The sequence below is a fragment of the Cucurbita pepo genome, chromosome LG07 (genome assembly GCF_002806865.2).
Source record: "Cucurbita pepo subsp. pepo cultivar mu-cu-16 chromosome LG07, ASM280686v2, whole genome shotgun sequence".
In the NCBI taxonomy this organism is placed as follows: Eukaryota; Viridiplantae; Streptophyta; class Magnoliopsida; order Cucurbitales; family Cucurbitaceae; genus Cucurbita; species Cucurbita pepo.
The window spans coordinates 7,571,598-7,597,060 of record NC_036644.1 but is presented as its reverse complement, the minus strand read 5'-3'; the positions used below and the strand labels follow the sequence as shown (position 1 = coordinate 7,597,060).

General features: G+C 36.2%; 4 protein-coding genes across 4 annotated transcripts; 2 read left to right on the top strand and 2 right to left on the bottom strand.

Annotated features, from left to right (window-relative positions):
* The first annotated feature begins 1,825 nt into the window (after positions 1-1,825).
* LOC111798856 (probable xyloglucan endotransglucosylase/hydrolase protein 23) lies at positions 1,826-3,458 on the top strand. The gene is made up of 3 exons (XM_023682206.1): positions 1,826-2,131; positions 2,223-2,416; positions 3,065-3,458. The coding sequence occupies exons 1-3, from the start codon at positions 1,826-1,828 to the stop codon at positions 3,456-3,458; spliced, it is 894 nt and encodes a 297-aa protein (XP_023537974.1).
* A 3,075-nt stretch (positions 3,459-6,533) lies between these two features.
* On the top strand, positions 6,534-9,393 carry LOC111798316 (CASP-like protein 2C1). The gene is made up of 3 exons (XM_023681379.1): positions 6,534-6,716; positions 7,546-7,693; positions 9,015-9,393. The coding sequence occupies exons 1-3, from the start codon at positions 6,562-6,564 to the stop codon at positions 9,267-9,269; spliced, it is 558 nt and encodes a 185-aa protein (XP_023537147.1). The 5' UTR covers positions 6,534-6,561; the 3' UTR covers positions 9,270-9,393.
* Positions 9,394-14,973: 5,580 nt separating this feature from the next.
* On the bottom strand, positions 14,974-15,757 carry LOC111798901 (RING-H2 finger protein ATL56-like). Its single transcript, XM_023682249.1, has one exon. It carries the CDS (start codon positions 15,657-15,659, stop codon positions 15,132-15,134), a length of 528 nt encoding a protein of 175 aa, XP_023538017.1. The 5' UTR covers positions 15,660-15,757; the 3' UTR covers positions 14,974-15,131.
* A 3,914-nt stretch (positions 15,758-19,671) lies between these two features.
* On the bottom strand, positions 19,672-21,026 carry LOC111799086 (RING-H2 finger protein ATL13-like). Its single transcript, XM_023682482.1, has one exon. It carries the CDS (start codon positions 20,944-20,946, stop codon positions 19,717-19,719), a length of 1,230 nt encoding a protein of 409 aa, XP_023538250.1. The 5' UTR covers positions 20,947-21,026; the 3' UTR covers positions 19,672-19,716.
* Between the last annotated feature and the right edge of the window lie 4,437 nt (positions 21,027-25,463).

Sequence of the window (25,463 nt, the reverse complement as noted above, 5' to 3'; positions counted from 1 at the left end):
TATATGGGAATTTGAAAGAGAAAATGAGCAATCTTATGGAAATATGGAAAAGAACTGGTTTTTGTTTTTTTTTCTTCTTGGTTTTGAGTTCTAAGTTACAAAACGAATTAATTTGTTCATGTCATCCAATAACGGAACTAACGAGTCTTTTCAAAACATTAAAAATTATTGATACTTTCCCATTAAGATTGGAGATGTCGGGTATCCATCCTCGTACCTCTTGCATGCAAAGCGAGCACTCTACCATTTGAGCTACATCCCCACGATTCTTGCATCATAAAACCCTAAAGGTCCCGTCATAAATAATAGTGAAAATAAAAATGAAATAAAACATTAATAATTATTGATACCTTTAAGTTTATATGAGATTGGAGATGCGAGGTATCGATCCCCGTACCTCTTGCATGCTAATCTTATATACTATCATTGATGACGGGACATTTAGGGTTTTGTGATGTAAGAATCATGGAGATGTAGCTCAGATGGTAGAGCAAGAGGTATCGGGATCGATAGATACCCCGCATCTCCAATCTTATATTAACAATGTTTTATTTCATTTTCTTCGTTTTCACTATTATTGATGATGAGACATTTAGGGTTTTGTGATATAAGAATCATGGAGATGTAGTTCAAATGGTAGAGCGCTCGCTTCGCATGTGAGAGGTACGAAGATTGATACCCTGCATCTCCAATTTTATTATATAAACAAAAAAGGTATCAATAATTATTAATGTTTCATTTCATTTTAATTTTCACTATTATTGATGACCGGACATTTAGGGTTTTATGATGTAAGAATTGTGGGGATTTAGCTCAAATGGTAGAGCATTCGCTTTGCATGTGAGAGGTATGGGGATCGCTACCCGACATCTCTAATCTTATATAAACAAAAAGGTTTCACTATTATTTATGATGGGACATTTAAGGTTTTTCATAAACGAAAAGGTTTCACTATTATTTATGACGGGACATTGAGGGTTTTGTGATATATAAGAATTGATAAACGAAAAGGTTTCACTATTATTTATGACGGGACATTTAGGGTTTTGTGATATATAAGAATTGTGAGGATGTAGTTGCTGGAGCACTTGCTTTGCATGCGAGAGGTACGGGATCGATACCCTACATCTCTAATCTTATATAAACGGAAAGGTATCAATAAACGACATATTTTGAGCCCCGATATTTTTTAATTTTCACTTTTTTTTTTATGACGGGACTTTTAGAGTTTTGTGATGTAAGAATTGTGGAATATAGTTCAAATGGTAGAGCTTGAGCCTCGATATTTTTTCATTTTCACTATTATTGATCGCGGGACATTTATGATTTTGTTAGGTAAGAATCATGGGGATGTAGCTTAGATGGTAGAGTACTCGCTTTGCATGCAAGAAGTACGTGCAATTCTAGTCTTATCATTAATGATTAATGTTTTATTTCATTTTGTTTTCACATTTTCCCAATTTACGACATATATTGAATAACGATATTTTTTTCATTTTTACTATTATTAATGACGGGACATTTAGGGTTTTGTGTTGTAAGAATTATTGGGATGCAGCTTAGATGGTAGAGCGCTCGCTTTGGGAAGAGGTATGAAGATGGATATAATGTTTTAAAAAGACTGGTTTGATAACTATTTAGTTCCATTATTGGATGACATGAACAAATTAATTCGTTTTCTAACTTAGAACTCAAAATCAAGAAGAAAAAAAAAACAAAAACCAGTTCTTTTCCATATTTCCATAAGATTGCTCATTTTCTCTTTCAAATTCCCATATAAATTAACTTCATCATTCATCCATTGTCCAAAGCTTCCCCGCCCTCCATGAAACATGAATTATCTTCTTCTTATTCGACGTCGTCGTCAAATACTTTGGCACGCCTTCTATTTGCTTACATTTTGTTGTGTTCGTGGCATGCTTCGTATGGCAATGACTTATCAACGTCGATCGACATCAGCTGGGGGGACGGGCGAGGCAAGATGGTCAACAATAATGAGCTTGTGATTCTCAGCTTGGATAACTACTCAGGCTCGGGGTTTCAATCGAAGAACGAGTACTCATATGCTAAGCTAGGAATGGAAATGAAGCTTGTTGCTGGGAACTCAGCGGGGACCGTGACTACATTGTTTGTAAGTTTGATACCAAACCCTTTTGTTTCTTATAGAAGCTTGAATTCATGAGTTGTTGGGAAATACAAGTGGAAATTCATTGTTTTTTCAGCTATCTTCACAAGGGGATTACCATGATGAGATAGACATTGAATTCTTGGGAAATACAAGTGGAAATCCTTACGTTCTTCACACCAATGTGTTTAGCCAAGGAGTTGGCAATAGGGAGATGCAATTCTACCCCTGGTTTGATCCTACCACCGATTTTCACACTTACACCATTCTTTGGAATCACCGACACATTGTGTAAGTATCCACATCTTAATGATAGTGATGCTAACGATATGAAATAATGGTTAAGAAATGCTTGTAAAAAACGATAGGTTTACGTATACAAATAAGGTGCATCTTTATTTTTCATGGTTGAATCATACTTCAGAAAATTCTATGTTGAGTGCCCTTCTAGATGTTTTACTACAAAAACATGTGAGTGATGACAAAATATGTGAGATCCCATATCGATTGGAGAGAGCAACGAGTGCCAGCGAGAATGCTGGGCCCTGAAGATGGTGGATTGTGAGATCACATCTCGGTTGGAGAGGGAAACAAAGCATTATTTATAAGGGTGTAGAAACCTCTCCCTAGTAGACATGTTTTAAAAACCTTGAGGGGAAGTTCGAGAGTGAAAGCCCAAAAAGGACAATATCTACTAGTGGTGGGCTTGGACCGTTACAAAATATGTTAAAAGAACTCGTGTTGGTTTGTGAGAATAATCTTCACTCTTAGAAGTAATTCAAGTCAAGGAGGTAACGTAATAATGTTGTGGAAGATGCAAAAGAATGTCGAGACTATCGGTACTAAATTCAGATTCCATTTAAGATAGATAATCGAGCACATTTATCAAAAGACGTTCACCAAGAGAGGTTAACTAACCCTATTTATTGTGCATTTCAGTTTCTACTTAGATGAGATTCCCATAAGAGAATTCAAGAACTATCAAGATAAAGGAGTCCCATACCCACAATATCAAGCCATGAGACTATATGCAAGTCTATGGGATGCTGATACTTGGGCCACGAGAGGTGGTCTTGAAAAGAAAGATTGGAACCAAGCTCCCTTCAAGGCTTATTACCAAAACATGAGCGAAGATGGGTGCTTTTGGCTCAATGGATACTCATCTTGCACTCCCACTTCCAACTCATGGCTTTGGGGTAATTTTGATTATGAATATGCAAAGAAAGGCCAAATGAAATGGGCACAACATAACTTCATGATCTATAATTATTGTCAAGATTCCAAGAGATTCCCACAAGCCTTCCCTCTCGAGTGCTACCTCAGCAACTCCTAGGACGATAACCTTAAAAAACACACAAAAGATCAATGTCTCTTCAGTTTGTTTGTCTTTTTATTTATCTTCCTCAAAGTTTATAGATGATTACTATAATGGTGAGTTTATCTAAAAACGAAGTAGAACGTGGCTTGAGTATTAAAAAATATTCAATAAGTTGTACCACTATGGTGGTCGTAAAATGCGAACACAAGCAATTATACTGTGACCTATTTTTTTTCGTAAAAATATATTATGGTCTTGAATTTTACCTTCTAAATCGGGAGAAAATTGGATGTAATATTCTTCTACACATGGACCCATTAATGGGAAAGTATCCGATGCACGTGACATACAAAATACATGAGGTCTCATGATATTAATTCATGACATATGCTCATACCTCTATTGTTTTCATGACGTAGCGTACTATAAAACATGTATACATAATACTTGTCATATCTTATGTAATTAACCTATCATGTGGGTGAATGTTATTTGTTTTAAAATAATTTGTATTCGTAGGAAAATACAAATTTATTGAGAAAGGAACCTCAAATAAAATTAATATAAAATATTAACTTTTTTTTTTAAAGAAAATTATAAGAATAAATTGGATAAAAGGAAAATATTAAGGGATCACTACAAGGAAGAACCCGAGAATTCCCTACGAGTAGGGATGGATCCTCACATAGACTTTTCCCTGAACAAGAAATCCTCGCCCCAACCCTCGACTCCAAATGGCGGGGATGAAGATAAAATGTGCCTTCGGGACAGGAAATCCCGTCTCATGACCCTGTCTCACCTCGTGGTCGTCTCTAATTAGACTCTCCAACTTCGTTACAAGCAGGTTGTATGGAACAATACTTTAAGAGAAGATGTGTGATGTCCCACGTTGGTTGGGGAGGAGAACAAAACACTATTTATAAGGGTGTGGAAACCTTCCCCTAACATACATGTTTTAAAGCCTTGAGGGGAAGCCCGAAAGGAAAAGTCCAAAGAAGACAATATTTGCTAGAGGTGGATCTGAGTCGTTACAAATGGTATCAGAGCCAGATACCGGACGATTTGTCAGCCTTCTCGCTGTTCCCCAAAGGCGGGTAGACACGAGGCGGTGTGCCAATAAGGACGTTGGCCCCAAAGGGGGTGGATTTGGAGGGGGTCCCACATCGATTGGAGAAAGGAACGAGTGTCAGCGAGAACGCTGGCCCCAAACGAGGGTGGATTGTGATGTCCCACATTGGTTGGGGAGGAGAACAAAACACCATTTATAAGGTGTGGAAACCTTCCCCTAATAGACGCGTTTTAAAGCCCGAAAGGGAAAGTTCAAAAAGGACAATATCTGCTACCAGTAGATTTGGGTCGTTACAAGATAACATAAATCAAATCGATTTGCTGAAACCTTCCCCTAATGGGTCGTTACAAGATGACATAAATCAAATCGATTTGCTGAAACCTTCCCCTAAGAGACGTGTTTTAAAGCTTTGAGGGGAAGCCCGAAAGGAAAAGGACAATATGGACAATATCTGCTACCAGTAAATCTGAGTCGTTACAAGAAGACATAAATCAATTGAACCAACGTGAATCTTCACGAACAAACCCTATTAATTAACAAAGGTAATATGAAAGGTCACCAAACAAACAGCTATTAAATAGCTACACTCATGTAGTAAAGTGGACTTGGTTGAAAACTTTGGGTAGGCAAACATTACTCATTGTATTTAATATCATATTCTATATATATATATATATATATATATATATATATATATATGATAGCTCATTATATTTATTGTCCTACACAACTTGCCCAACTGTGACATTAATTTACATTTTGTCTTTGGAAATATGGTCCTAAGATATGGAAAGATACATCATTTATTGATTACCCAACTAATATATAACTTATTTTAAACCTAAAAAAATATTTTTCTAATTAAATTATAAATTCTACAATTATACTTAAATTTCAATATTATCCTTTTGTATTTTTGCATGTTGCTAACGAAAAGTAAAACCATTTATAAAAAGATGTAAAATCGTTCCCCAAAATAACGTTAATGACAACAAATCATAATTACAAACTTTAAATGACTAACTATAAATTAAATTAATGTTTAAACCTACTAATAACTTCATTAAATTTCATTAAGTTTATTAAAGGAATACAAATTAAAGACATTACATGTCAGATCCACGTCAGTTGGAGTTGGAGAGAAGAACAAAACATTATTTACGAATGCGTAGAAATCTCTCCCTAATAGACGCGTTTTAAAACTGTGAAGTTGACGACGATACGTAACCGGCCAAAGTGGACAATATCTGTTAATGGTGGGCTTAAGTTATTACGTTTAGTTATCATAATCTCGCTCCCATTCAGATGTGATTTTAGTCCATTTATGTACCCCTATTTTATTCTTGTGTTAGATGTTAGTAGCGTGAATATAGTAAAATAATAAGCATTTTTTTCCTTAAAGAATACTTATTTACATCAACATTTAATCAATATTTCCATCGACAATTCTATAAAATTTGGTTCTATATCATTTTTTTGTCGGCATGCTTTAAAAATGTTAAGTGTAGTGTTGTAACAGCCCAAACTCAACTAGTAAATATTGTCTACTTTGACTCGATACATATCACAGCCCAAACATTCTTTATATGGGTGTAGAAACCTCTTCCTAGTCGACATGTTTTAAAAACGTAAGGCTAACGACAATACGTAACGGGTCAAAGCAAACAATACATAGCGGACCAAAGTGTTTTCATGATTTTTGAGCTCAACAATTTCAGGGTAGCAGTCCAATCATCGACTTTTAAAACGATAATAATTTTATCTATTGAGCTCCCGGATCCAAAGTTTTTTGGAAATCGTGATCGAAAAAAACATGATATAAGAAAAAAAGGAAAGAACTAAAATGGTCACATTTGAAAGGTATGGAACGTTTTTGAAGTATTGAGATCAAAATATTATTGAAAGGTAACATTAAATAGTATGAAGTTGCGTGGAGGTTTCTCAACCGAGTGAACATTTCCATCTCTATCAAAGAGTTGTGGGTTTGGGCCAACCAGCACTCATAAATAATGCCCAAACGCCCAACTGACCACTGTAGAAGCGGTGACAATGGGGTTTTGGGATCAAAGAACTGAAGGGATTCTCAGATCCTTTGCGATCATTGGCTTGGTTTTAACTGTTCTTTTGTTGGGTTTTGATAAGCAAACTACCCAAATCTTTCATATTGACAAGAAGGCCTCTTTCAGAAGTTTGCATGCTTTTGTGTAAGCCCTTTCTCTCTCATTTTTCAAACTCTTTCTCGTTTTCGTTCTTGACGTTTTAGGTTTCGTGTTTTAAAGTTTTGATGAACGGGAGATTTGAACTCTGAGATTCCACCTCGATTGGGGAGGAGAACGAAACACCCTTTATAAGGGTGTGGAAACCTTTCCGTAACATACGCATTTTAAAAACTTTGCAGGGAAGTCCGATAAGGAAAGCCCAAAAAGAATAATATTTACTAGTCCTGGGCTTGGGCTGTTACGAATAGTATCAGAGTCAAATACCGGACGATGTGTCAGGTAGAAGGTTGTAACCTGAAGGGGTAGACATGAGGCAATGTGCTAGCAAAGACACTCGGTCTCGAAGGGGATGGATTTGGTGGAGGTCTCACATTGATCAAAGAAATGAACGAGTGCCAGCGAGGACGCTGGGCCTTGAAAGGCGGTGAATTGTGAGATCCCACATTGGTTGGGGAGGATAACAAAAGGTTGTTCCCCGAAGGGAGAAGACACGAGGCGATGTGCCAGTAAGGACGCTGGGTCTCGAGGGGGAGTGGATTTGGTGGGGGTCTCACATCGATTGGAGAAAGGCTCGAGTGCCAGCGAGGACACTGGGCCCTAAAGGGTTGAATTGTGAGGTCCCATATCGATTGGGGAGGAGAACGAAACACTCTTTACACGAACATCCAATTTTCAATGATAAATAACAAATGTCAAAAGTTTCATTGGATGACCAATGAAACTCGTGAAAGAACGTTTCTAAGTTAAATTTTCAGAAATCAAATGATTATCGAACCGAGTTTAAAGTTATTCGATTTTCTTGTCATGGTGACAGAGTGATTATGTATGTGGACTCCCTAGCAGCTGCCTACAACATTCTTCAAATTTGCAAATGTTGGATTTCAGCTCAGCCAAAAGGAACATCCAAATTAGGGAGTGGTTCTCATATATGCCTATTTTGGGCTTCTTTCTTGCTTGACCAGGTGTGCCTTAATTTCTCTTTTACTTCAAATTTTTAGTACTTATGTCGATAAGTCAATTATCAAATTTATACAGCTAGTGAGACGAGCGGACTAGACTCGTCTTACAAACTTAGGTTACATGAATCTAATCATCAAACCAAAAGAATTTAAAGATTATCACGAGTTTCTATCTCTTCCTATATTAAATGTAATAGTCTAATCTCACTTAGATATTGTCTGCTTTGATCCATTACGTATAGCCGTTAAATTTACTCTTTAATATAGCACGGTTCGTAAAAGATTCAAAGAAAAATGTTTTTAATAGCTCTAGTTTGGGTAGATGGACTGTTCCAACCTGGGGCTATGGAAGAAACGGACACCGACAAGTGGACAAGAAACCAGCTGATGTAACTAACAAACATTTAAGAAAGTTCTAAGCTATGTTAGACTTTGAAAACTTTTCCTAACCAAATCCAAACATTTAAATTTTATCTCAACATCTTAATATTTTTTTTTTAATTATACATTAATTTTCATTAATAAATGTTTAAATTAGTTCATAATAAACTCAACTTCAGATGAAAAATTAGGTCACTTATTCGAAGAAGATTTATCAGTACTTCAAAGTTTATAAAAATTAAAATTTGAGAAAACAAGAACAAATTAATCAATCTCGAGAAAGTGAAAATCTTGTCTACTTTTAACCATTTGAGCTTAGTCTCGAGATTTTCTTTATTAGTCGGTTCTACCCATAATTATTGAACTCCTATCCTTTAAACTACAATCTTTCAGAAAAAATTATAGCGGAACTAGTTCTCCTTTAACGATTATTGGAAAAGACTTTCTTTGGGGTGTAGGGCGTAAATATCAACTTGATTTCTAATTCAGAGAGAGAAGTATATTCCTTATGTTGTAGGACACTCATCCATTACTCTCGAGTGCTTTTTCTTGAGCTAATCCTCTTTCAGAAGCTCGAACAGTTTGAGTGTTAGATATAGGATCACGATAGCATTATCAATAGCAATACTTAGTAAATTCTTATATAATCATCGAAAGATATGAAATTCTATTATGATTCATGGAAAACAAAAAGAATTTGACGAGAATATTTTTCATTTAATGAAAATCGTAAAAAAAAAACTTGACTGTTAATACGTAAATTATATAGAAACAGGTCAGGAATTTGAATCTTCATTTTTGTCGGGTCTATCTCGAACTCGAGAAAGGACAAAACTTAAAACAAATGTATAAAAGTTGTATCGACCATTTATCGAAACCGTCCCAAACATGTTTTATTATGTGCCAACATCCAACTTAAAGTGGTTTGAAGTGGCATTGACAGGCAGTGGCGTACCTCGTATTTGCCGCAAACACGGCGGGGATGGAGGCGGCGCTTCTGGCGGTGACCGGCGCACATGACTTTCAATGGATGAAGCTCTGCAACAGATTCGAGAGATTCTGCTACCAAGTCGGCGGAGCTTTTCTTTGTGGCTATGGAGCTTTTTTTGCAATGTGTGCCATTTGCGTTATCTCTTCTTTCAACTTGTTTAGGCATTATTCACCAAACCTTTTCTTTCGACTAAAATCCAACGAGTGAATTGTTCGATATCGACTTCGAGACCTTGTAACTTTATCAAGTCTATCAATTGTATTCATATCTGTATGTCGAAGACATTTGGATCGATACACACTATCTTTATTAAAACGAGATATTTTGAACAGGGTTTGAATAGAATAATAAGATATGAAAATGATATTAATTGTGTCAATTTAGTGTCAATGATTCTAAAAATGTTATACTCATGAACTCGGCTAAACAAAGTTATTGCTTTGGTTTTTAATCTTAATACGAGTAAGTCGTTATTGATGTGATAGAGAGAGCGGAGACTTGAGTAAATGCCCTTTTTTTAACAAATAGATGACAATATGAAGGAAGTCCTACATGATAGATTAAGAATGTAATCTTAAAATGACTTATTAAGTCAACAACTTGTTTAAATTAGAAAATTTAATGAATAACTGTGAGATCCCATGTCGGTTGGAGAGAATAACGAAACATTTTTTATAAGGGTGGGGTGTGGAAACCTTTCCCTAGCAAACACGTTTTAAAACCCAAAAAGAACAATATCTGATAGCGGTAGGCTTAGGCAGTTACAAATGATATCAGAACACCGAGCGATGTGTCAGCGAGAAGGTTGAGCCTCGAAGGGGGGTGGTCATGAGGCAGTGTGCCAGCAAGGACGCTGGGCCCGAAGGGGGGGTGGATTGGGGGGTCCCACATCGATTGGAGAATGGAATGAGTGTCATCAAGGACGCTGGCCCCGAAGGGGGTGGATTATGAGATCCCACATTAGTTGGAGAGGTGAACGAAGCATTTTTTATAAGTGTGTGGAAACATTTTTCTAACTGACGCGTTTTAAAAACCTTGAAGGAAAGCTCGAAAGGACAAACCCAAAAAAGACAATATCTACTAGCGGTGAGATTGGGTCTAAGAATCTCATCTAAAGAGAGGTAGGTACTAACTCGATCCCGTTCTCACAAATATGGCAAAATATGACATTAAAAAAGCTTTAAAATACGTAGGGATCTAAAATTAAAAAGAAAAAAAAAAGGTTATAGATGGAAAAATAAGTAAAGTATGGTACACAAGAAATAATAACATTAAATTTATAAAAGGACAAGTAGAAAGCTTTGAATGCAAAACTAACTACCATGTTTAATGCTAACGTTTGACTTATAACTTCCTTCATAAACCATGTAGGCCATATGCCAACTCTGATATCATTGCCTAAATTGTCTTTAAAAAAATTGTTCGTCTACCATTAAATTAAAAAATATGAACGAATGGAGACCATGTTCAACAAAGTACACCTTTTTGGTGGTTTAATCATAAGAACTTCAAAGTTAAGTGTATCGAGTTTGAAGCAATTTTATGTTGAGTGACTATAAGAATTTTCTTAGGACAAAATAGGAATGAATCGAGACCACAACGGCTTAAAAATATGGTGGTATGCAGAGTATAAATGATGAAGACAATGAAAAGAGAGAGAAGAATCAAGGACAATGAATCGAAGGTAGGCGTTTTGGGTTATTGACTTCGTTTTTTCTTTAAATTCGAGAGATTTTCTTTGAATTAAGTTATAAATTTTAAGTATGTTGATATTGGAGGGATTTCACACCATTTTTATGAAGGAAGTCGGAGTTGATTCAGACTAAAATGTGGTGTTTCGATAAACATCAAGAATCTGCAAGATTATAAATTTTACAACTTTAGACGATATTTGACCTTGTTTATATATTTGTGGGTAAAAAAATTGATGTATGTATGTTTGTGATCATCGTCACAATTAGATGAGAATTAAACCTCGAATTTAAAACCGCAATAAAATTTTGATTTTCTCTAGCAACAAGAACTCTTCACAAGCCCAACCCGAGTGAATGAACCACAGAATCAAGAAGCTCTTCATTTGTTCGATGCCGCACTATTACGAAATTTGTATTTTATATAGCCGTAATCAATTAAGATTTTTTCCTTATTTTTAGTAATCGATTGACGTATATTTTACCTGAAGTTGTATCGTATTTAAACCTAATGACCATTAATAAAAATTGGACTTTCGATCCCGCTTCTGTTTCTCATTCTTAACAAACACGTTCACAACTTTTTAAGCAAGCTTATCAAACACTCCACTTTGCTCTTCTCCAAAAACATGGGCTTAAAAACATAGGCTAAGCTTGTTGTCAAAGCTTTTATTGTCTTCTTATTTAGTTGGGCATATATAATAATGAGGTCCCAACAAGTTTTTCCTTCTTTACCTTAAATGTTGAGCCCAAACATGGCCAAATAGATATCACTTGATGCACCTCAAACAAACATAGTAGGATCGAAGTGTATATTCACGATAAAATTGAAAGAGGGTGGAACGATCGATAGCAAGATTAGTAATAATAAGATAATCTCGAGTTGAAGGAATAGGACTATGAGGAAACTTTAGTTGAATAGTAAATACAATCACAATTTGCCCTAGCAAAAAACTTTAGATGGAATCTTAGGCAGTTTGATGTCAAAAACGTCTTTACATTCAGTTCAATTGAAAATTAGCATGAAAAGATCATGGATTACTACATGATTTCTTGAAAACAGTCACGCTTTATGCCTAGGATTCAGATCAAAATTTGGAATCTGACTTCAGCACCTCGTGACTCTAACATTCTTTTGCGTTCCCGCGATATGATAATGTTACCTGTTTGTCTTGAACTATTTCTAAGACGGAAGACTATCATCACAAACTAACACAAATCCATTTATGATGTTTTGTTCTTACACACATACTCCTAAAAACCACTCAACATAGTACTGCTCTAAGCTAAACATACTTAATTTTGAAGTTTCTCCGTTTGTAGGTATGTGCAGTACCTATCAATTCCAGTTCATATCTTTCTTTCGTGTGTTCGATTCTTGATCTTCTCCTTTCTGGAACTGTAAGGGAAAGCATATGAAATCTTCTACGCATTTTTTAGAAGATAAATTTTTCTTTAAATAAACAAAAATTTCAACATGATGATTAATTAATTGGAGTTACTCCATTCACCATATCAAACTCTTTCTTTCTTTATTTTTGAAGTTGAGGTAAGATCAAAGGAGAAAAAAAATTTAGATCAAACTGAACTTTTTTCTTCGATACTAAGGGCCAACTTATATTAGTACCTGTTGTTTGGGTAGGAGGGAGCTTTGGAAGTGTACCTTGTTGTTCGGGCAAATGACACAACCACCACTCACTATTTCCTAACCGAGAAGAAGTTTCACCCATCTTCAAATTGAAGATCAAAAGAGCCTTCCCATCTGTTTCTAAACTCAAGAAGGCTTGTCTTTATCCGCTATCACTTCTATCATAGAAATTGATAAAAGACGTTCAAATTTTTTTAGTATTTGTGTTTTAGGATTATTTGAGTCCTACATCCATTGGTAGGACTCTTTTAGGTAAACTAAAAGCAAAGAAAATGGACAATATCATATGAGTGTGGTTGTTCCATGTTCTTGTCTTAATTAGGAAACTTTTAAATTTTCTATTATATATCAAAATGACCAAAATGTCCTCAGACATCATCACGACCATCTTTTATCATTGTTAAATACCGCTAGAGACCATTAACAAATACTGTTGACAACTACCACGAATTATTGTCGTCATCATCAATTGCCATCTCACACGGTTAACAAAAGCTAAATTCTCCCGTCATCCACCGGTTACGACTATTGCCACCTACCCTATCGACGACCACTTCGTCAACTATCCAACGGATCATAGTGTTTTAAAAAAATATATTTTTAAAGAACATTCTTTTCCCCCTAATCAAAATAGGCTTATTAATATCCAAATTGATCGAGCTACCAAAATCCAAATGTTTTTTAAAATCTTTAGCCATCGTGGATCTATAAAATCAATTAAAAAAAGTACTTCTAGTCCAATTTTGCACACCAAGGTCTTGTCCTTCCATCAACCTAACGAGTCATTTTAAATGCCGTTTAGCTTGATAAGACATGTACCATCGATTAGGAAGAAATCAAATACTTGAATACTCCAACCCATAAAGTTTTCGATAAAGTTTTGTTTCATTTAATGGTTTATAAACTCAACAAAAATTTAACACAAATCAATGAGAAATACATAGATAATTATTTCCCATAACCATAAATTTTAAAATCAATTTTCTCTTCTTCGGGAAAAGAAGTTCACGACCCGTAGGCCTTCTACCTCCACGCGACATTGCTCCGTCAGGCTTTTGCCCATTGCGGAATTAAAATCAATCTTCTTTGTTTCAAATTAGATTAGCTAGCTAATGAATATATTCTCGATCAAAAGATAAAAAGTTCAAATTTTCTCACTGTTTACATCGAACTAAGAGCTCCTTACAATCTCTCATTCCAATATATCCTCAATCTTGATATCACGATAGTTCTATTAGCGATCTAGAAGTCAGAAGTTCAAAACATCAATATATCTTCAATCTCGACATCACGATAGCTCATTATCAACCTAAAAGTTGAAGTTCAAATTTTCAATATATCTTCAATCTCGACATCACGATAGCTCTATTATCGACCAAGAAATCATAAGTTCAAAATTTCAATATACCCTCAATCTCGACATCACGATAGCTCTATTATCGACCAAGAAATCATAAGTTCAAAATTTCAATATACCTTCAATCTCGACATCACGATAGCTCTATTATCGACCAAGAAATCATAAGTTCAAAATTTCAATATACCCTCAATCTCGACATCACGATAGCTCTATTATCGACCAAGAAATCATAAGTTCAAAATTTCAATATACCTTCAATCTCGACATCACGATAGCTCTATTATCGACCAAGAAATCATAAGTTCAAAATTTCAATATACCCTCAATCTCGACATCACGATAGCTCTATTATCGACCAAGAAATCATAAGTTCAAAATTTCAATATACCCTCAATCTCAACATCACGATAGCTCTATTATCGACCAAGAAGTCAAAAGTTCAAAATTTCACTATATCCTCAATCTCGACATCACGATAATTCTATTATCGACCTAGAAGTCAGAAGTTCAAAATTTCAATATATCTATAATCTCGACATCACGATAGTTCTATTATCGACCCAGAAGTCAGAAGTTTAAAATTTCAATATATCCCCAATCTCGACATCCCGATTGCTCTATTATTGACCAAGAAATCATAAGTTCGAAATTTCAATGACCCAGAAGTCAGAAGTTCAAAATTTCAATGTATCCTCAATCTCGACATCACGATAGCTCTGTTATCGACCCAGAAGTCAGAAGTTCAAAATTTCAATATATCGTCAATCTCGACATCACGATAGTTCTATTATCGACCCAAAAGTCAAAAGTTCAAAATTTCAATATATCTACAATCTCGAAATCATGATAGCTCTATTATCGACCCAGAAGTTAGAAGTTCAAAATTTCAATATATCCTCAATCTTGACATCACGACAGTTCTATTCTCAACTAAGAAGTCAAAAGTTGAAAATTTCAATATATCCTCAATCTCAACATCACTATAGTTCTATTATCGACCCATCACTATAGTTCTATTATCGACCCAGAAGACAAAAGTTCAAAATTTCAATATATTATCATTTTCGACATCATGATAGCTCTATTATCGACCCAGAAGCCATGAATTCAAAATTTCAAGATGTCTTTGATCTCGATCCTAATAGCTGTATTATCAAATTCAAAATTTCAATATATCCTCAATCTCGAGGTCTCGGGCAATGAACAAAAATCAAAACCAAAGCCACAAGCATTCATAGCAGCAGCAAAACAGAGCAACAATATCAAAACATAACTAAAAGAAACCTTCATTTCAAACTATGCTTCAACTATATATACATCTCAAAAGGGAAACAGAGGCAAGAGAAGAAGAAACCAACCTAGAGTTACAATTACGGAGCATACAAAATCTCATAGCTCCGAGAATTTGCACAATCCATTTGATTTTCTTCCATATCCAATCGAACGGAGCTCCGGCAAAGGGGGCAAGCAGAAACCCTAACCAACCACGAATCGATGCACTTCCGGTGATAAATATGGCCGCACCCACCAAGTTTTCTACACCACTGACCTTTTCTAAACCCACCAAGGCAAATAGGGCAGTCAATTTGAGAGTGGGGGTTGACCCAATTGGAGAATCGAAACTGGAGGAGCTTTTTGAGGTCACGATTAGAGAACCCAGATGAGGAATCGGTGAATTGGGAACGGCGGCGATGGCGGCGTCGTCGTCGGCGGTGAAGGACGCTAGCGACGCAGGGGTAGATGAGGAGGAGGGCAGTGGCGAGGCCGAGGAAGACGAAGAAGAGGGTGGTTAAGACGATCATAATGGAGACCTTGAGGAGCAGAGACAGGACTTTGGCCTCTGGCTTAGGCGGTGGTGGGTCGCCGGCGATGGCGGCGGTGGAGTCTTGAAGAGGCATGATGGGGTGGGTGGGGAGTGGAATTTGGGGGAATGTAAAAAGAGAGAGATGGGGATTGTGATATGGTTGAATGATGTATGAGTTTTTGAAAAAGGGTTATGGAAATGGAAACTATGGGCTTTTGTGAGTTCTTGAAAGGTGTGGGAGGTAGGGCCATTGATTTTGATCTTTAGATATTTGGGATACAATTCACTTCAATCTAGTCTTTTTTTACTAAGAAAATGTTAAATTTGTAGTGGCTTGGGTGGGGTAGGATAAGGAATATGTTGAATAATGAGACGGGACACGTGTTCGAGTATAATTTAAAGTTAAAAGTTGAAGTACATTTAGTCTTCATCACCATGCACGGTTTGATCTAATTTGATTTCAGCCAATGACATAGGATCAGGTTATGTTGATCTTCAAGAAGGGTCGTTACTCTCTTTATATGCCTTGTGTCACGGTCATGTTCATCTAAGGCGTGTTGCTTGTGGTCGCATACCCATGTCACGTCGAAACCTATATTTAATTTCATGTTGTATTGTCTTAATATTGTATTTTCTGTTTGTACACTAGAAATCATGTATAGGCTTGTCAAACCTGTTTGTACACTAAAAATCATGTATAGGCTTGTCAAACCTGAATCACTTCAAAATGTACGATAGCGGCAAAATCACATCTAGGCTTGATGGATGCAAATAGTTGTCAAATTCTCCATACCCAGAAAATTGTAAGATATTTAAGCAGTTGTGTTGCGTTTTTGCTTATAACGTTGCTTTAAAATCTTCTTACATTCTTACTTCCAAACTCGCTCTCGAAAATCTTTATGCCATCTAACTGGGTTTGCATTTGGTCATTGTGCTTCTACCCCACGTCTTGTCAATGTAGGTTGATGGGCAAGGCCCGTTCCGTAGCAAAACACTGTCATCTATTCATGGATATTTTGATGCTTGCTTCATTATTATTTAGGACACTTATGTCAAAACATACACGATCCGACTTTGATCACTATGTACTGTACCGAGTTCTAGTCTAAGGTTTCTCCTTTCATTTCGTATGTTAAAAGGCAAATGGTTTCTGTAAGAACTTTTTTAATCCGTTCTTAGAGGTTAAATGTGTTAATGCTATTTTTGAAAGTTCATGCGTATTTTTAAAACGTACTAACGTGTATATCCATATATCACCCATTACATTATTTTTTAACTTTTAAAAACGGTTTAAGTGAATTAATGGAACTTTTAAAACGTACAGACGATTTTCATTCAAAACTAGGGGTGTGTATTTTTATAATTTTTTTTAAGAGTAAGGATATTATTGAAATTTTTAAAATTTAAAGGGTAGTTTTATTAATTTAGCCTATATATAAGTTTATGCATCGAGTTTTCCAGTTAATTTGACAGTCTTATTCAACTTTTCAATGTGTCGTTATCTCTTCAAATAGATATTAGACCTTCCATTTATGTTATGCTATATTATGGCACGACTCCGTCACATTCACCTTTAAACATCATTATTTAAAATGTGACAAACTTTATTTTATTAACTCTATAGACTTGTGGTCTCTTTTCATTTGCATTATGTACGCATAACATTTAATTTCGTGCATTTATAAGTCTCACTATATGGTTAGGTTATGATTCTCCTAGTCGACCCTTTTCCCTCCACGTTTCAGAGTTTGATTTTATGCTTGCATCCATTAAAATCAACGATTATTAGCTTTAGTTTTGAATTTATACTCATTATTATAACAATCCAAGCCCACCGATAGCAGATATTGTCTGTTTTGGCCCGTTATATATCGTCGTTAGCTTCACAGTTTCTAAAATTCGTCTACTAGGGAGAAGTTTCTACACCTTTATAAGAAATGATCTGTTCACCTCTCCAACCGATATGGGCTCTCACAATAGATGCATTTTAAAACTGTGAAGCTGACGGCGTTATATAACAGGCCAAAGTAGACAATATCTACTAGCAATGGGCTTCAACTATTACAAATGGTATTAGAGCTAGACACGAAACGGTGTGTCAACGAGGACACTGGCCTCTAATGGAGATAGATTGTGAGATCCCACATCGATTGGATAAGAGATTAATATGATTTGTGAAGTATAGACAGGAGTCATCCTCATCCTATCAGCTACCGAGAAAGATTCTCGAAGATTAACTTTAAAAATACGAAGTTTGGTAAAACAATATGATACATTATGAACTTTGTATATACAAATATGTTATATACTTGTGGAGTAAGAAAATTTTAACCGTTGACCTCTTAATCACTTCACGGTTATTCTAGTATAACTTTATAGGTAAGACATCAGTTATGTCATAAAAAGTGCCGAGTTGTAATGTCCTACATTGGTTGGGGAGGAGAACAAATCACCTTTATAAGGGTGTGGAAACCTTCCCCTAGCATATGCGTTTTAAAGCCTTGAGGGGAAGCCCGAGAGGGAAAGCCCAAAGAGGACAATATCTGCTAGCGATGGATCTGGGTCGGAAAGCCCAAAGAGGACAATATCTACTAGCGATGGATCTGAGTCGGAAAGCCCAAAGAGGACAATATCTACTAGCGATGGATCTGGGTCGGAAAGCCCAAAGAGGACAATATCTGCTAGCCATGGATATGGGTCGGAAAGCCCAAAGAGGACAATATCTGCTAGCGGTGGATATGGGTCGGAAAGCCCAAAGAGGACAATATCTGCTAGCGATGGATCTGGGTCGGAAAGCCCAAAGAGGACAATATCTGCTAGCAGTGGATCTGGGTCGGAAAGCCCAAAAAGGACAATATCTGCTAGCGGTGGATCTAGGTCATTACAAATATCTTAGCTAAGATATGGTAGAGGTTTTTGTTTATTTATGGTCTGATGGGAAGTTTGGTGGGATGAATAAAATCTGAAATTGGCTATTCCACCTGCTTTCCATTGGTTACTTTAAATATCCTCTGAAAAATTTAATGTAACAGTCACCCTTTCCTATTGTTATCGTCGTCATCAGTCTCACGAGTTTAAAATGCGTCTATTAAGAAGAGGTTTCCACACTCTTACAAGAAATGTTTTGATTCTCTCTCCAACCGAGGTAAGATCTCATAATCCATCCCCCTTGGGGGCCAACGTCCTCGCTGGCACACTACCCGATGTCTGACTCTGATACTATTTGTAACAGCCCAAGCCCACCGATAGTAGATATTGTTCACTTTGTTTCGTTACGTATAGCTGTCAGCCTCACCGTTTTAAAACAAGTCTACTGGGGAAGGTTTTCACATCTTTACAAAGAATGTTTCGTTCTCCTCTCCAACCGGAATCTCACAATCCACTCCCTCCTTGGCGGCCAGTGTTCTCGCTGGCACACCCCTTGGAGAGGTTTCCACATTCTTATAAGGAATATTTCATTCCCTTCTTCAACTAAGATGAGATCTCACAATCCACGGAGGTCCAGCGTCCTCACTGGCACACCGTCCTGTGTCTAGCTCTGATACTATTTGTAACAACTCAAGCCAACTATTAGCAAATATTATCTGCTTTGGCTCATTACGTATCGTCGTCAGCCTCACGGTTTTAAAACGAGTCTGCTAGGGAGAGGTTTCCACACTATTGTAAAAAATGTTTCGTTCTCATCTTCAATCGACGTGGGATTTCATATAAAAGGTCTCCTCTATATATACACACACGCGCACCCACACACCATCAAATTTGATGTGTTCAAGGGATAGAGGGACGATGGGAAAGGTCTCCTATTTTAATCTCCATCTTCATGAAAATTTTTATTTATTTTTTAGATGATCGAGCAAAGATTCCCACAGAAAATTCACATGCTGAGATTTGGGTGGAGACGGGATTAGCTAAGGAGGAAAAACTTTTCTCCACTTCCTCCCCCATTGCCCGTTTAGTTTCACACCCGATACAAGCCTCGGAACGTCCCAACTCTACTGGTTAAATAGACATTATCCAAAAAATAAAAAAAAATAAAAAAACTTTATATTTGATTAAAAACATTAACAAGAATATCCTTGAAAAAAAACATTTTTACTTTCCAACTAATTAATCATTCAAAAATTTAAATCCAAACAGAATTACAAAATGAATCACACAGAACAATCAGAGTGATCATCATTGGTTGAAAAAGATGAATGAACAATCCTACTGTTCTTCGTGTTCTTCCCCATCACCCACTGCAACGTCCTCCTCACAAACGACCGCCGATTCTCAACAAATTCCGAACTATTTCTCCTCCCATTCTCTTCCTCCGTCATTCCCATCCCATTTTCCGATCTGGGTCGGTTCGCACCGCCCACCTTCTCATCGACGAAGCTCCCCTTCGAGCTCCCACGGCGAAAGCTCTCAACTTTCTCATTCAATTCTGTAAAATTAAACTCTCGTCTCGATTCGCAGTCGCACTCCGACATTGCCGCTAGACTCCCCGGCATCAATGGTAGATTCCTCTTCTTCCTCGCCGGTTTCCTCACTGCCGGCGTCCTGATCGGAACTTGCAGAGACGAATTCTCATCCATTACATACCCAAATGACCCCATTGAAAAACACCTTCTCGAATCAACTTTCCCATTATTGCTACTCCCTTCTCCATTACTCTCCAAGCTTTTAAACTTCCCCAATTTTATAGGAACCACCGTCTGCTCCGCCGCCGCCGCCGCCGCAGGCGGCGTCGGCGGCTCATCTGGCTTCATTTCAGCAAAATCCAACACATCCCCAAGAAAACCCAGAAAGGAACCGGTTTGAATTTCCCCAATTTCTCTGGAGCTATGAGTTACAGAGTCAAGAACTCCAACAATTTTGGAGGGGAATCCGACATCTGAAATCAAGCCGGCACGGCAGAGGGGACATGTCGAGTGGGACAGAAGCCACGTGTCGATACACACCATATGAAAAGCATGGCTGCATTTGGTCAACAATCGGAGTTTATCATCGGGTTGAAATTCACAGAGACAAACAGAGCAATCAAAAGGGTCTAATTTCAGGCCGATTATGGCTTTGTAGAGAAAAACAGGGAGGGTATCGATGAAGGATTGGTCGACGCCGGCGTCGTGGAGGTGGAAGAGCTGCTGGAGTTGGCCTTGGAAAGCAGAGGCAGCCCCGTCAACCGCCGCACCGGCGGCGGAATCTTCGGGATCTGTTCTGATTTGGGGCTTGAGGAAGAATCGGAGAAGGAGGAGGAGGAGGGCGGAGAAGAAGAGGAGAATGGAGAGGATGATTATGGCTATGAGAATTGTGGGGCTTACTTGGTTGTCAAAGTTGAAATCCGGCGGCGGTGGAGGCGGTGGAGGCGGCGGAGAAATGGGGTTTGGGAGAATGGCCATGGATGAAGGTTAGAAGATGGAGAAGATGAAATTAAAGTATTTAGGTTGAAGAAGAGGGAGAGAAATAAATGGTGCAATGACTGATACCAACAAAAAGATCAATGATTGAAGGAAATTAATTGAAAATCAGAGAACAACGAAGAAAACCTTGGTTAATTAGACCGTTTGATTTGAATTATATATATATATATAGATATAGATATATAATTTAATTGAGGTTATGTGTATTTTTTTGTTCTTTAATGGCTCGTGGTTGTGGTTCGATATTTTCTCATATATTGAGGTTAGCTAGTTGACGGTGGAATTTGATCCCTTCAAATAGATATGTCTATTAAATCTGCAGGGTCGAAGTTTTATAGAGAACTGGTTCGATTTACGAAAGTAAATGAAGAGTTTTGCAAAAATGGAGATTGAAAAATACGGTGGGGATGGGGTCGAGGAAGGCTTCCCCGTCTTCGCTCCTTCTCGTGGATATCTCTACCTTTAAATTAGGTGTGTTTAAGAATTCAGTGACTCAAAGAATTCGATCAACCAAACCTAACTCGCATGATTGGAGATTGAAAACATGTTTGCTAGGGAAAGGTTTCCACACAAACGGTGTTTCGGTCGATGCTGACACTCGTTCCTTTCTCCAATTGATGTGGGATCTCCACCAAATCTGAGTGTTTCGTTCTCCTCTCCAACCGATGTGGAATCTCACAATCCACCCTCCCTCCCCTCAGGGCTTAGCGTCCTCGCTGACACTCATTCCTTTTTCCAATCGATGTGGGACCCCCATCAAATCCAGGTGTTTTGTTCTCCTCCCCAACCGATGTGGGATCTCACACTCCACCCCCAGGGCTTAGCGTCCTCACTGGCACTCATTCCTTTCTCCAATCGATGTGGGACCCCCACCAAATCCGAGTGTTTCGTTCTCCTCCCCAACCGATGTGGGATCTCACACTCCATCCCCCCCCCCCTTCAGGGCTTAGCATCCTCGCTAGCACATCGCTTCGTATCTACCCCCTTCGGGGAATAGCCTCCTTGCTAACACACCACCTGGTGTCTAGCTTTGATACCGTTTGTAACGGTCCAAGTCCACCGCTAGCAGATATTTTTCTCTTTGGGCTTTCTCTTTGGACTTTCTCTTTCGGAGTTCCCCTCAACGCTTTAAAACGTGTTTGCTAGAGAGAGGTTTCTATACTCTTTTACTCTCCGAGTATTAAATTCAAATAAAGTACTATTTAAATATAAAATGGCAACCTTCTCTCATGAACATAAAATTGAGTTGTAAAAACAAATTAAAATTAAAATAATGGTGTGATCAAAAGTTTGGTTGACTTTTGAGAACTAAACTATACAACTAACAAATTTGTGCACCAATACCAATAAAGCTTTTTAGTATAAATGTTTAAAAAATTCGTTCATCTCAAAATCTCGATCACCTCAATCAAATTCATATGATTTGGGTTGAATTATTAACTCGTTTGAATAAGATTGAATTCAAATAAATAAAACCTTTATCAATTAGATTGGTTGAGGATCGACAAAACTAACTCGAATTTAATATTAATTTGAAGAAATTTTTACTTACCATACAATTTCATAATTTTTATTATTGTTTATTTTTTAATTGTAAATCTTAATTTAATATTTGAAAATAAATAGACCGACATTTTACTTTTATTAGAAATAAAAATTTGAATAAATGATTCAAAGAACTCGAACCAACCCAATCGAGCTATTTTGAAGTTGGGTTGAGTTCATTATTTAATAAACATTTTTGTGGATTGAAAAAATTTAGGATCTAAATAATTGAATTGGGTCTAAAAAAATGTCTCGATCAAACCTAACCTGACCAATCTGACGGATGAACTCGACCAATTTGACTGATGAAGACCCTACTTCTTACTTGAGTTCGAAACATAGAAACAATCTGCGATCCAAATAATTGCATTGAGTCTAAGATATGTCTCAGTCAGACCTAACCCAATCAATCTAACTGATAAACCCGACCAATCGATTGACGAAGACCCTACAATCTTCTTCCATGACATCCCGGATAAAATATTTCTTAGCTCAAAAAGTTGACTACTCAAATTTTGCTTCATAAACTACTCTTTGTTGTTTCCATATTATTGAACGGACTAACTCTTTCCATCTAAAATTGACGGTATGAATATTTTTAAATTTTTTTAAAAGTTTTAGGGTATTTATTAAAACTTTAAAAAATTTAAAGGTACTTTCGGAAGAAATACAAATTTTATGGATATTTTTATTAATTTAGCTTTACAAAATATACCGAAAACGTTTTAAAATGTAAGAGCTAAATAAGTACGTCTAAAAATTTATAGGCCAAACGAATAACTAAAAAAAACTATTTTTCCTTAATATAAACTTTTTTCATTAATAATTGAAAATTAAACTCAAACTCATTTAGAACTTCAACGGGAGATACAAAATATTCTGTTAAAACTGTGAGGCTGACGGATAATATCTACAAGAGATGTTTGAACGGTTACATCAAACTTTAATCTATTATATATGACTCTGACATTTGTCCATATAAAATTTTAATGAGACAAATGAACAAAAGATGGGTCGATATCAAGTCATTAAAAAGTGTATTAAAAAATTCATCAAAACCGAATAATTTTAGGGGACGAGATAATATATATACACGATGAATATTAAATTAATAAAAATACCCTTAAATTTTGTATTTGGTCTAAACTATCTTTAAACTCGTAAAAGTTTGAATAATAGTTTTGGATGAAAAGTTAATATTTTGTTTCAAAAATATTCTTAACTTTTATAAAAGAAAGTTTTACTATCAATATTTTGATCGGATCTATCTATCGGCACATCATAGATTATCTTTAAGCTTTTTAATGTTAATTTTAGAATTTTATAGGTATTTTTTAAATGTCAAACTAATGGTAAGAATATTTTTGAATTTTTAAAGGTATTAATATTTTAATTTAATGTATTCATTAAATTTTCAAAAACAAATGGTATATTCTTTTTAAAATTACGTTGTATGAATAGAGATTTCAATGTTCACATTGATAATCAATAATATTCAAGTTTAAAAAGTAGTTTATTGATTTGTTTTTATGCAAAATAATAATAGTAATAAATAAATGAAGTTCGAAAGCAACTTTTATGACTCTACCCGATCTAATGACCCGACCCGACCCACGACCCCATCCACCCCTTGATCTGATCTTTGTGGCTCTATCTTGCCATTTTTTTTACTGATCCAAAATCGTCTTTGATGTTATTTGAGGTGTTTGAGGTTAGTATGACCACTATTTTGTCAATTTAAAATATATTAAACTAAGTTAGATGATTAATTGATGTCATTTGGTGAATTAAGCCCTTTAATATGTTCTTACCTGAAGTCGTTAGCCCACATAGGTTGAATTGAATTGTGAGGAGCGGATTCTAGTTAGCACCAAAAATAATTAGTAACTCCAACTTAGATCAACTAAGTAAATGGTTAACTATTGGCTTGGTTGAATGAATTGCTTGAAGTATGAACGACTTGTGCCTTATGGCCTCTGCACATACCCTGCCTTGTGATTGTTTAATGCATGTTTATTATGTTATTGCTGTGATGTGAGTATCATATGCTATGGAACTTGGTATGTCATGTTATGTTGTAATTATGATATATGCTATGTTATGGAATATCACGTTGACAGACTATGTTAGGGAAAGTGTTGTATCATTTTACCCATTACTTTATGAGATGACATGAAATGATTAAGCTTTGTCGATGAAGAACGAATCAAGTTGCATCATACGTTCCTGTCATGATTTAAAACTATAGGAACTTCATGCATTTTTGTGTATCACGTTCATCAAAATATTTTTCGCTTATACCCGTGTTAAAAGTTTGCAATTTTGTCAAAACTTCATGTAAATCTTGATTGAATTATTAATGATTTGCATTGAATTTTTTTTTTTTTTTTTTGTATAAAACTAATTGTGAGAAGTTTATCATATCGTACAGACTTGAATTGAATCATAACAATAAAACCAATTGATTTGATTCGGTTATTTTGAAAAAATTGGTTTGATCAATTTAAAAGTTTATAAAACTGTAAGAATTTGAAAAAATTGATCGTAACAATCATATCACACTTTGTGATCGGATATAGTTAGCCACCAAAGTCACTTAAATGGGTGATCAAGATCACTGTATGCGATGAACCTCAGGTTTATTGTCTAGTTCCATAAGGGGATTCAGAGTATCGTTTCGATCATCCCGAATGGTTCATATATTGTGAGCTGATTATGTTTTTTTGAATAAAGTTCAAAGTGTTGATTTGTTATGTTTACATGTATCTCTTCTAAAGTAGTTTTAAAATGGTACACAAACATGTTTTGTTTTCAAATTCAATATTCGAATATGAATACAAACTGTCCTACAAGCTCGCATACCACCACATGGATGTCAAAGAGGACTCGAGAGCGTCGATCATCGACCACAGGATCCCACTCAAGCATATCCATATTGGTTATGCATATTG